Here is a 13,179-nt window from a genome sequence, read left to right on the forward strand (position 1 = left end):
CAGATCAGCTGGCTGGAGTGTTTACGGACATATTCAATCTCTCCCCATCCCAGTTTGCTGTCCCCACTTGCTTCAAAAAGTCCACCATTGAGAGAATGGCGCCTGAGGGGATGGCTGCCATTTTACGTGCTCCCAAACAACTGTGCTATTTTGTTAGTTTTTTCACATTGTTTGTAACTTTTTTTTTTTAACTTATTTTGTAGATAATGTTGCTGCTACCATCTCTTATGACTCACCATCTCTTATTACTCACCTCGAACTGGAAGAGAGGCCTACAAACCTGACCATTTTTTTTTTAACGAGTCCGACGCAAAGGATATACTGCTTTCTTGGTAACAGGCACAAATCCCCATCATTTGAGTGAGGAAAAGACGGAGAAAAAGGGGGTGGAGTTCGGGCTGCCTTCTGAGAATTCGTAGGCGAGTGAGTAAACCCCCACTGCCACCCGTTCTATTGGCCAACGTGCAATAGTTAGAAAATAAAATGGATGCTCTACGATCAAGATGATCCTACCTATGGGACATTTAAAACTGTAAAACGTATGTTTCATCGAGTTGTGGCTGAACGACGACACAGAAAATAGAGCTGGTGGGATTTTCCATGCATCGGCAGGACAGAGAAGCTACGTCTGGTAAGACGAGGTGTGGGGTGTGTGTCTATTTGTCAATAACAGCTGGTGCGCGATGTCTAATATTACAGAAGTCTCGAGGTATTGCTCGCCTGAGGTAGAGTACCTTATGATAAGCTGTAGACCACCCTATCTATATTATTCGTAGCTGTCTATTTACCACCACAAACTGATGCTGGCACTAAGACCGCACTCAACCAGCTGTATAAGGCCATAAGCAAACAAGAAAATTCTCATCCAGGAGCAGTGCTCCTAGTGGCCAGGGATTTTAATGGAGAAAAACTTAAATCCATTTTACCTCATTTCATGTCACATGTGCAACCAGAGGGGGAAAAAAAATAAACTCTAGACCACCTTCACTCTGCACACAGAGATGCATACAAATTTGACCATAATTCGATCCTCCTGATTTCTGCTTACAAGCAGAAACTAAAGCAGTGACTCGTTCAATACGGAAGTTGTTAGATGACGCGGATGATACGCTACAGGACTGCTGCTAGCACAGACTGGAATATGCTCTCGGATTCATCCTATAGCATTGAGGAGTATACCACCTAAGTCATCGGCTTCATCAATAAGTGCATCGACAACGTTGTCCCCACAGTGACCGTAAATACAGTTGAAGTCAGAAGTTTACATACACTTAGGTTGGAGTCATTAAAACTCGTTCTTGTTAACAAACTATAGTTTTGGAAAGTCGGTTAGGACATCTACTTTGTGCATGACACAAGTAATTTTTCCAACAACTGTTTACAGAGAGATTATTTCACTGTATCACAATTCCAGTGGGTCAGAAGATTACACACACTAATTTGACTGTGCCTTTAAACAGCTTGGAAAATTCCAGAAAATGATGTCATGGCTTTAGAAGCTTCTGATAGGCTAATTGACATAATTTGAGTCAATTGGAGGCGTACCTGTGGATGTATTTCAAGGCCTACTTTCAAACTCAAACTTTGCTTGACATCATGGGAAAATCAAAAGAAATCAGCCAAGACCTCAGAAAAAATATTGTAGACCTCAACAAGTCTGGTTCATCCTTGGGAGCAATTTCCAAACGCCTGAAGGTACCATGTTCATCTGTACAAACAATAGTACGCAAGAATAAACACCATGGGACCCCGCAGCCGTCATACCGCTCAGGAAGGAGACGCGTTCTGTCTCCTAGAGATGAGCGTACTTTGGTGCGAAAAGTGCAAATATCCCAGAACAACAGCAAAGGACCTTGTGAAGATACTGGAGGAAATAGGTACAAAAGTATCTATATCCACAGTAAAACGAGTCCTATATCGACATAACCTGAAAGGCCGCTCAGCAAGGAAGAAGCCACTGCTCCAAAACCGGCATAAAAAAGCCAGACTACGGTTTGAAACTGCACATGGGGACAAAGATCGTACTTTTTGGAGAAATGTCCTCTGGTCTGATGAAACAGAAATAGAACTGTTTGGCAATAATGACCATCGTTATGTTTGGAGGAAAAAGGGGGAGGCTTGCAAGCCGAAGAACACCACCCCAACCGTGAAGCACGGGGGTGGCAGCATCATGTTGTGGGGATGCTTTTCTGCAGGAGGGACTGGTGCACTTCACAAAATAGATGACATCCTGAGGAAGGAAAATTGTGAATATATTGAAGCAACATCAAGACATCAGTCAGGAAGTTAAAGCTTGGTGGCAAATGGGTCTTCCAAATGGACAATGACCCCAAGCATACTTACAAAGTTGTGGCAAAATGGCTTAAGGACAACAAAGTCAAGGTATTGGAGTGGCCATCACAAAGCCCTGACCTCAATCCCTTAGAAAATTGGTGGGGAGAACTGAAAAAGCATGCGCGAGCAAGGAGGCCTACAAACCTGACTCAGTTACACCAGCTCTGTCAGGAGGAATAGGCCAAAATTCACCCAACTTATTGTGGGAAGCTTGTGGAAGGCTACCCAAAACGTTTCACCCAAGTTAGACAATTTAAAGGCAACGCTACCTAATACTAATTGAGTGTATGTAAACTTCTGACCCACTGGGAATGTGATGAAAGAAATCATTCTCTCTGTCACGTTCGTCGTATACATATTGAGCGGACCAAGGCACAGCGTAAGTAGAGTCCCACATATTTAATAAAGTGAACCTTCAAAAAACAACAAAGAATAAACGAACGTGAAGTTCGTAGCGCACATAGCACTAAACAAAAACGAAACAATATCCCACAAACGCAGGTGGGAAAAGGACCACATTAAGTATGATCCCCAATTAGAGGGAACGATCACCAGCTGCCTCCAATTGGGAACCATACTCACACCAACATAGAAATTCTAGACTAGAACACCCCCTAGTCACACTCTGACCTATTGCACCATAGAGAACCCCAAGGGGGTTCTACTATTATTCTGACATTTCACATTCTTAAAATAAAGTGGTGATCCTAACTGACCTGAAACAGGGAATTTTTACTAGGATTAAATAACAGGAATTGTGAAAAACTGAGTTTAAATGTATTTGGCTAAGGTGTATGTAAACTTCCGACTTCAACTGTACATATCCCAACCAGAAGCCATGGAATACAGGCAACTTCCGCATCGAGCTAAAGGCTAGAGCTGCCACTTTCAAGGAGAGGGACACTAATCCGGACGCGTATAAGAAATCCCGCTATGCCCTCACGAACCATCAAAAAGGCAAAGCGTCAATACAGGATTAAGACTGAATCCTACTATACCGGCTCTGATGCAAGTCGGTTGTGGCAGGGCTTGAAAACTATTATTACGGACTACAAAGCGAAACCCAGCCGCGAGCTGCCCAGTGACACGAGGCTACCAGATGCCTTTTGTGCTCGCTTCGAGGCAAGCAACACTGAAGCATGCATGAGAGCACCAGCTATTCCGGACGACTGTGTGATAACGCTCAGGATAGCCAATGTGAGCAAGACCTTTAAACAGAGCAAACATTCACAAAGCCGTGTGGCCAGACGGATTACCAGGACGTGTACTCAAAGCATGCGTGGTCCAACTGGCACTGACATTTTCAACCTCTCCCTGACTGAATCTGTAATACCGACATGTTTCAAGCAGACTACCATAGTCCCTGTGCCCAAGGAAGCGAAGGTAACCCCGTAAAACACTCACGTCGGTAGCCATGAAGTGCTTTGAAAGGCTGGTCATGGCTCAGATGACGCAATCTCAATCGCACTCCACACTGCTCTTTCCCACCTGGACAAAAGGAACACCTATGTGAGAATGCTATTCATTGACTACAGCTCAGCGTTCAACACCATAGTGCCCATAAAGTGCATCACTTAGCTAAGGACCCTGGGACTAAACACCTACTTCTGCAACTGGATCCTGGACTTCCTGACGGGCCACCCCCAGATGGTAAGGGTTGGTAACAACACATCTGCCACGCTGATCCTCAACACTAGGGCCCCTCAGGGGTGTGTGCTTAGTCCCCTCCTGTACTACTTGTTCACACAAGACTGCATGGCTCCCACACCATCATTAAGTTTGCTGATGACACAAAAGTGGTAGGCCTGATCACAGACAATGATGAGACAGCTTATACGGAGGAGGACAGAGACCTGGCAGTGTGGTGCCAGGACAACAACTTCTCACTCAGTGTGAGCAAGACAAAGGAGCTGATCGTGGACAACAGGAAAAGGCGGGCCAAACAGGCATTAACATCAACGGGGCTGTAGTGGAGCTGGTTGAGAGCTTCAAGTTCCTTTGTGTCCACATCACCAACAAACTATCATGGTCCAAACACACCAAGACAGTTGTGAAGAGGGCACAATAACACCTTTTCCCCCTCAGGAGACTGAAAAGATTTGGCATGGGTCCCCAGATCCTCAAAAAGTTCTACAGCTGCACCATTGAGAGCATCCTGACCGGTTGCATCACCGCCTGATATGGCAACTGCTCGGCATCCGACCATAAGGCGCTACAGAGGGTAGTGCGTATGGCCTAGTACATCACTGGGGCCAAGCTTCCTGCCATCCAGGACCTATATACTAGGCGGTGTCAAAAAATTGTCAACGATCCAGTCACCCAAGTCATAGACTGTTCTCTCTGCCACCGCACGGCAAGTGTGGGACCAAAAGGCTCCTTAATAACAGCTTCTAACCCCAAGCCATAAGACTGCTGAACAATTAATCAAATGGCCATTGGACTATTTACATTGACACCCCCCCCACATTTGTTTTTTACACTGCTGCTACTCGCTCTTTGTTATCTATGCATAGTCACTTCACTACTACCTACATGTACAAACTACCTCGACTAACCTGTACCCCCGCACATTGACTCTATATACCCCTGTATATAGCCTCATTATTGTTATTTGCGTTACTTTTAATAATTTTTTAACTTTAGTTTATTTGGTAAATATTTTCTTAACTCTTTCTTGAACTGCACTGTTGGCTAAGGGCTTGTAAGTAAGCATTTCACGGTAAGGTCCACACCTGTGGTATTCGGCGCAGGTGACAACTAAAGTTTGATTTGATTTAACTTTGTTACTGTACCCAAGAAAGCAAAGTTAACTGAACTCAATGACTATCGCCCCATAGCACTCACTTGTCATCATGAAGTGCTTTGAAAGGCTAGTTAAGGATCATATCAGCTCTACCTTACCTGACACCTAGACCCACTTCAAATTGCATACTGCCCCAATAGACCCACAGACAATGCAATTGCCATCGCACTACACATTGGCCTATCCCATATGGACAAGAGGAATACCCATGTAAGAATGCTGTTCATTGACTATAGCTCAGCCTTCAACACCATAGTACCCTCCAAGCTAATCATTAAGCTTGAGGCCCTGGGTCTCAACCCCGCCATGTGCAATTGGGTCCTGGACTTTGACGGGCCGCCCCCAGGTGATAAAGGTAGGAAAAAACATCTCCACTTCACTGATCCTCAACACTAGGGCCCCACAAGGGTGCGTGCTCAACCCCCTCCTGTACTCCAGGTTACCCCATGAGTGCGAGGCAATGCAGGCCTCCAACGCGATCATAAGTTTGCAGATGACACAATAGTAGTAGGCCTGATTACCAACAATGACGAGACAGCCTACAGTGATGAGGTGAGGGCCCTGGCGACATGGTCCCAGGAAAATAACCTCTCCATCAACGTCAACAAAACAAAGCACGTTCCTATCCACATCGATGGGACCGCAGTGGAGAAGGTGAAAAGCTTCAAGTTCCTCGGCATACACATCACTGACAATCTGAAATGGTCCACCCACACAGACAGTGAGGTGAAGAAGGCGCAACAGCGCCTCTTCAACCTCAGGAGGCTGAAGGAATGTAGCTTGAACCCTAAGACCCTCACAAACTTTTACAGATGCACAATTGAGAGCATCCTGTCAGGCTGTGCCCCGCAACAGCAGGGCTCTCCAGAGGGTGGTGCGGTCTGCACAACGCATCACCGGGGGCACACTGTCCGCCCTCCAGGACACCTTCAGCACCCGATGTCATAGGAACGCCAAAAATATCATCAAATTAATCAACCACCCGAGCCACGGCCTGTTCACCCCGCTACCATCCAGAAGGAGAGGTCAGTACAGGTGCATCAAAGCTGGGACCGAAAGACTGAAAAACAGCTTCTATCTCAAGGCCATCAGACTGTTAAATAGCCATCACTAGACTGCTACCACCTGGTTTCTCAACCCTGCACCTTAGAGGCTGCTGCTCTATATACATAGACATGAAATCACATGCCACTTAAATAATGGAACACTAGTCACTTTAATAATGTTTACATACTGCTTTACTCATTTCATATGTATATACTGTATTTTAGTCAATGCCACTCCAACATTGCTCGTCCTGATATTAAAACATTTCTTAATTTCACTTTAGATTTGTGTGTATTGTTGTGCCTTGTTAGATACTACTGCACTGTTGGAGCTAGGAACACAAGCATTTTGCGACACCCTGATACATTTTATTTTACCTTTATTTAACTAGGCAAGTCAGTTAAGAACAAATTCTTATTTTCAATGACGGCCTAGGAACAGTGGGTTAACTGCCTTGTTCAGGGGCAGAACAACAGATTTGTACCTTGTCAGCTCGGGGATTCGAACTTGCAACCTTTCAGTTACTAGCCCAATGCTCTAACCACTAGGCTACCCTGCCGCCCAAATGTGTATTTGATTTGATTTACATTTTACATTTTAGTCATTTAGCAGACGCTCTTATCCAGAGCGACTTACAGTAGTGAATGCATACATTTCATTTAATTTCACATTATTTTTCTGTGCTGGCCCCCTGTGGGAATCGAACCCACAACCCTGGCGTTGCAAACACCATGCTCTACCAACTGAGCTACAGGGAAGGCTATGATGATGCCATAGACTGTAGGCTTGTTCGTTTAGCTTACAAGATATGCTTATAAGTCTCATCCCATTATTTTATATTGTATGATTTTATAGTAAGAAGTATATAATTTAACTTAAATAGAAAGGATATTTTTCCCATTCTAGAGCGAAGTTGCTTTGTTGAGCGTTGTGGCAACTTTAGTTGTGAATGATACAAACCTTAGAATGTCATAGAAATCTAAACATATATGGGCTGCATGATACGACTATAGGCTATTGACGGTTTGAGAAAGTCAACAAAAAAGCTTGCGCTCTGTTCCTTGCCTCAGGCTGCACAGCTGTTCTCCCATCAAGTGATCATATTTTCACCCATCAGACTATTCTCAATTTAATATTAACTAAAATGTACATTAGTTTAGCTTTAGAATGGCCCAATGGGCAGGAACCGGGGCGGGGGAAAAAAATGTGTAATCTGTATGCACTCGAATAGCGAATGAAGGCCGTGCGCTTTCCCGGCGGTCTGTTTTGAATGATTCCGAATAGGCTACTTCTCTTTTATAGCGGAGCTGTGCTTAATATGAGCAGCTGAGAAATAAATACACTTATTTCACTCCACGCATCAACTACTGTTTGAGAAGAATGCTCTCACTGAGCGACAGGTGATATTCCGCCTAAACTCTGTATGCCATGGGCTCTCCAACCCTGTTCCTGCACCTACCAAGTGCTTAATTTCGGAAACCAAGTGAAATCTGTTTGGGAAAATCAACAATAACATGTTTTAGCAACGAAACATATTTCACCATAGGCTATTCAAAATCAAATACAAATTCACTATAATTGTAGACTAACTGTAAGCCGCCCTGCACAAATCAATGAACCAACAGCATCGACTAGGGCTATTGGTTCTCTCCCAGACTAGTGTATAGACATTTTGGAGCGCAGCATAAGGTAACCAGTCCATCCAGTATGAATAATAATCCAGTCTACACTCAAAGGCGATTACTCAAATTTGTTTAATTTTGGAGTAGAGGCTAGACCATTTATGTTTTTCTGCCATGGGTAACATGCGGTACGCTATGTATTGTATAATGGCACAATCATACTTTTTATGACGTTTTTTTTTCAGGCTTGGGCTCATTAGCCTATGTGTATGCATAAGCTTTAATATTTGAATGAATCATCACCTTAGAAAGCACTGTGAATTTAGTTGTATAAGGCTTTGAAACAACATCCACACAACCATGTTTCACACTTAGTTTCAACCTGCTGTTGAACTTATTTCTTCAAATTGATCAGTAAGGTGAGTTTTAAAAGCATGATACTGTTTTGATGATAAGTGTCTGATGTGATTTTCGATCTGATGGTCGTTAGGGAGTTGGGTACTACCAAAACATGTCCAGAGTGCATAAAAGGAGATTACCGTGTCTCAAGAGGACTGGAGGGTTCCCGAGTGGCGCAGCGGTCTAAGGCACTGCATCTCAGTGCTAGAGGCGTCACTAAAGACCCTGGTTCGATCCCGGGCTGTATCACAACTGGCTGTGATCGGGAGTCCCATAGGGTGGCGCACAATTGGCCCAGCGTCGTTAGGTGAGGGTTTGACCGGGGTAGGCAGTCATTGTAACATAATAATTTCTTCTTAATTGACTTGACTAGTTAAATAAAGGTTAAATAAATGTATTTTTTCTTTTTTTAACCGGTCACGTGGAATTTTACTGCGGTCATGACTCATGACTGCCGGTGTGACGGTAATATGGTCACTTCTAGGAGATCAGAACGATCTATGTCTTGGTCTGTAAATACGGGTGAGGACTACTGACCTTGGAGGCAGCCCAGTCGATCCATCCCTCGGCACACGGATCCACGTTGATCAGAACCAGGCCCTCTACCAGAGTAGGGTTGTTCAGCTGCAGGCGAGAGGAACAACAGGTCAGCCCCCGAACATGAGGTGAAGCAGCATAGCAGCATCCCAGTCTTCATACAGTAAGAAAGGAATGAAGATGAACATCTCAGGGAGACGTAGTGATTGGCGTTAAAACTGCATTCCGAACGCTACAAACGTTTGTAATTTTCAAGAAAGGCCAGATGTATCCACAGTGGCTGCTGAGATGCTGGTTACCTGAAACTACATGTTAATATCAAATGCAACAGCAGTTGTTACCAATCTAGCTACCTTGTTTCCATTTCACTCCAACCCCTAACTGGTGGAATTTGAAAATAAATGTTGAGCAGACCCCCAGAGGAACATCAAACACTGTGATTCCTAAATCCTCCAGACTATTTCCACCCTGTCCTCCTCCTCATGCTCTCTCGCTCCACTCATTCTCTTTCTCCTCTCTTCTAGAGAATGCAGCAGAGCCAAAATAAGCCAGGCATTGAGCGCAGAAAGAAAAAGAACACAAGAGAGATGGCGAGTGAATAACAAGGTGATTCACCCCCTCAGAATGGCACGGTTTATAATAGACAAGAGGACTGGTGAAATGCTGCGGTGTGAGTTGGATGTTCAGACTGTACAGGAAGCTGTAATCGACCACATAGAGATGAACTGAGAGAGACAGGTGATTTTGGAAAAAGAAAATAGACATTGGATGAGAGAGCTGTTGTCAAGTGTTAAGTAGACTTACTGCAAACCGGGATAGGATGTAGGATCCTGCTCCCACGCCAATCCCAATCACACTGTTCACCCTGTGGACATCAGGAAATACATCACACCATCAGCAACACCAACTTTCACTGGTTTATCCATCACAACCTGAATGAGCCAAGTGGTCAATGTCCATGTCACTCACTTGAGCTGAGTCATAACCGAGGGCAGCATCTCAGACAGTTCGTCCATGGTCGGGTACTGGTACCCGGTGGGGAAGGGTGCTGCCGCCTCCTGCTGTCCGGGGGCGTCCACGTGGACCACAGCAAAGTGCTGCGTGATCTCTTGCATGTCCTCAAAGTTAAACAGCGTGTTGAAGCACGACTTATCTGCACAGAGAGGGGACCAAAAGGATAGTAATGCAAACCCATTCATTAGATATGAAGAATAAGAAACTGGGTGGTTCGAGCCCTAAATGCTGATTGGCTGATAGCCGTGGTACATCAGACCATATACCATGGGTGAGACAAAACGTTTATTTTTACATCTTTAATTACATTGGTAACCAGTTTATAATAGCAATAAGGCACCTCTGGGGTTTGTGATATATGGCCAATATAACACGGCTAAGGGCTGTGTCCAGGCACTCCGCAATGCGTCGTGCCTAAGAACAGCACATAGCCGTGGTATATTGGCCATATACCACACCCCCACGTACCTTATTGCTTAAGTAAACCTAGAAATAAGATACACAAGAATGGCACAAACCTATCATACAGAAAACACAAATCCATGGCATAAACTTACAGGTAATACTTCTAGAAGATATGTTACATGTTTATAAACACACTGTGTTAGATAATAGTATTACGGTTAATCTGCACACTCACGGTTGAGTCCGATGTCATGGTAGGTGAGGATGACTGGCCGGTTGCCCTTGGGAACGCCCCTCATGGTCACATGGAGCACGCCATGCTGAGTCTCAATATCATGCTCCTGCAGCCAATCATAGAGGAGAACAGACTGGTCAGGGCGTTGGTAGACAGATCTGAACAGTACCGAGGTTGGGAGGGAGCCACGCTGGTGGCCAGACCAACATATGCCCAATTCCAAACGGACTCCTAGGCCCTTGAGGTCGAGGACATTTTCACCGCATTGTTTTTTCTTATCTAATCTTTTTCAATCTACACCAAGTGCCTCAGGGTATGTGGAGGGGGATGTGGAGGGGGTTGGATGTGGACATTTACGGATTAATATTGTAATTACAGCTTACTACATCATTCCTCAGATATGAGAAAGACAAAAAAGGCCAAACAAATTGACAATCCAATCATGAGTGAGTCCTTATGATTGAATGTATACAGACTATAGAGCTTCCTGTCTCCTTTCCAGAGCCCTCAGACGGGACGAGGAGGAGCAGAGAGTGGATCAGCTGTTTCTCTTGGAGATTTTAAAATGCACTCCACCCCAAAGTATTACTGTGCAAAAATCCAGAGTCATCGCCATGTTTGAATGCTGCCACTGCAGGGAGGACAAGCCCTCTTCTATTCAAACTCAGACTCAAACTGACTTCATTTTTCTCCATGCCTCTCTATGCATTAAATAGCGTCCTTTCTTAACAAGAGACTGAACCTTAAAATGACACAGAGACAGAGGCTAGAGCCATCTATAAAATGCTGAATCATTTTTAGGATTCCAAGTCTGTGCATTAAGGTTTTCAGTGTAACCGAGTCAGTTTGGGCAAATTAAGAGTTTTGGGCAAATTAGGCCCAAAAATATGACAGCAATAAACTGCCATCTTTCTGAGCTTCATCACATATCATGACTTGAAACAGGAAGTGATGCAATACACCAAGGAAATAACAGCGTTGTTCCCTGGTGTGCCTCCACACTTTCTAAAGACCGATCCGGTACCTCTCTAAATTAGTGGCAGCAGTATCTGCTGACGTCACACACCATACCGCGGCGCAAGGTCGGCATGACTTGGGACTGTGTATCTGAGCATGTTAGTGTATGAATGTGAGCGAGTGTGTATAGGAGCACGAGGTAGTGGTGGGCAAAGAGCTTGCCTAGTCTCAGGGTGCACTGGTCATGCAATAATTAAGAGAGAGCGAGAGGAGCCTCCTCTGCTCAGAGGCAGGGCTGGGAACACTGCAGAAGGAACCATTTGAACATTTTAGAAATGAAAATGGTGGATTTCAAAGCTCCTCTAGAGGAAGTGAAGGTTAAACCTTCCGGTCAAGGACAAGGCAGCGGTATCCCTGTCTAAGTTCTCAACCAAACATACCAGCCATTTTCAATGCTTTAAAATTCACTATAGTCAGATTAAGACTTCATTTAAATGCACGGAGGCAAGTACATGCATTAATTAACAGCCAGGCGCCCACAGCGTGGAGACAAAGACAATCACAGAACAGAAACATGGCGACACATGCAACAGAGATCAATGGAAAAGGCTTTTCCTCAGGTTACAGTCTTTACTATTATAAGTTGTTCATATCAAAGTATTATGAAAAATAAGTTCTGCATTCAAAGAACGTATTTGAAGCTCACAGAAATAACACTCCCTTCTGTGTTGCTGAATGACCTGTTGTTATTAACAATGAAACACTCCCTTCTGTGTTGCTGCATGACCTGTTGTTATTAACAGTGAAACACTCCCTTCTGTGTTGCTGCATGACCTGTGGTTATTAACAATGAAACACTCCCTTCTGTGTTGCTGCATGACCTGTGGTTATTAACAATGAAACACTCCCTTCTGTGTTGCTGAATGACCTGTTGTTATTAACAGTGAAACACTCCCTTCTGTGTTGCTGCATGACCTGTGGTTATTAACAATGAAACACTCCCTTCTGTCTTGCTGCATGACCTGTGGTTATTAACAATGAAACACTCCCTTCTGTGTTGCTGCATGACCTGTTGTTATTAACAATGAAACACTCCCTTCTGTGTTGCTGAATGACCTGTTGTTATTAACAATGAAACACTCCCTTCTGTGTTGCTGCCTGACCTGTTGTTATTAACAATGAAACACTCCCTTCTGTGTTGCTGAATGACCTGTTGTTATTAACAGTGAAACACTCCCTTCTGTGTTGCTGCATGACCTGTTGTTATTAACAATGAAACACTCCCTTCTGTGTTGCTGCATGACCTGTTGTTATTAACAATGAAACACTCCCTTCTGTGTTGCTGCATGACCTGTTGTTATTAACAATGAAACACTCCCTTCTGTGTTGCTGCCTGACCTGTTGTTATTAACAATGAAACACTCCCTTCTGTGTTGCTGAATGACCTGTTGTTATTAACAGTGAAACACTCCCTTCTGTGTTGCTGCCTGACCTGTTGTTATTAACAATGAAACACTCCCTTCTGTGTTGCTGCATGACCTGTTGTTATTAACAATGAAACACTCCCTTCTGTGTTGCTGAATGACCTGTTGTTATTAACAATGAAACACTCCCTTCTGTGTTGCTGCATGACCTGTTGTTATTAACAGTGAAACACTCCCTTCTGTGTTGCTGCCTGACCTGTTGTTATTAACAATGAAACACTCCCTTCTGTGTTGCTGCATGACCTGTTGTTATTAACAATGAAACACTCCCTTCTGTGTTGCTGCATGACCTGTTGTTATTAACAATGAAACACTCCCTTCTGTGTTGCTGCCTGACCTGTT

At 44.2% G+C, this 13,179-nt stretch overlaps 1 protein-coding gene across 3 annotated transcripts in view; it reads right to left on the minus strand.

Annotated features, from left to right (window-relative positions):
- LOC106582898 (protein NDRG3) overlaps positions 1-13,179 on the minus strand; it is a 68,656-nt gene that overhangs the window by 5,477 nt on the left and 50,000 nt on the right. For all 3 annotated transcript variants that reach the window (XM_014166489.2, XM_014166490.2, XM_014166491.2), the window contains 4 exons: positions 10,397-10,502; positions 9,712-9,895; positions 9,547-9,607; positions 8,743-8,829 (listed from right to left, as the gene is read on the minus strand). In XM_014166489.2, the coding sequence (XP_014021964.1) occupies positions 8,743-8,829; positions 9,547-9,607; positions 9,712-9,895; positions 10,397-10,502 (438 nt within the window). The remainder of the gene's footprint in view (positions 1-8,742; positions 8,830-9,546; positions 9,608-9,711; positions 9,896-10,396; positions 10,503-13,179) is intronic.

This window comes from Salmo salar, chromosome ssa22 (assembly GCF_905237065.1).
Source record: "Salmo salar chromosome ssa22, Ssal_v3.1, whole genome shotgun sequence".
In the NCBI taxonomy this organism is placed as follows: Eukaryota; Metazoa; Chordata; class Actinopteri; order Salmoniformes; family Salmonidae; genus Salmo; species Salmo salar.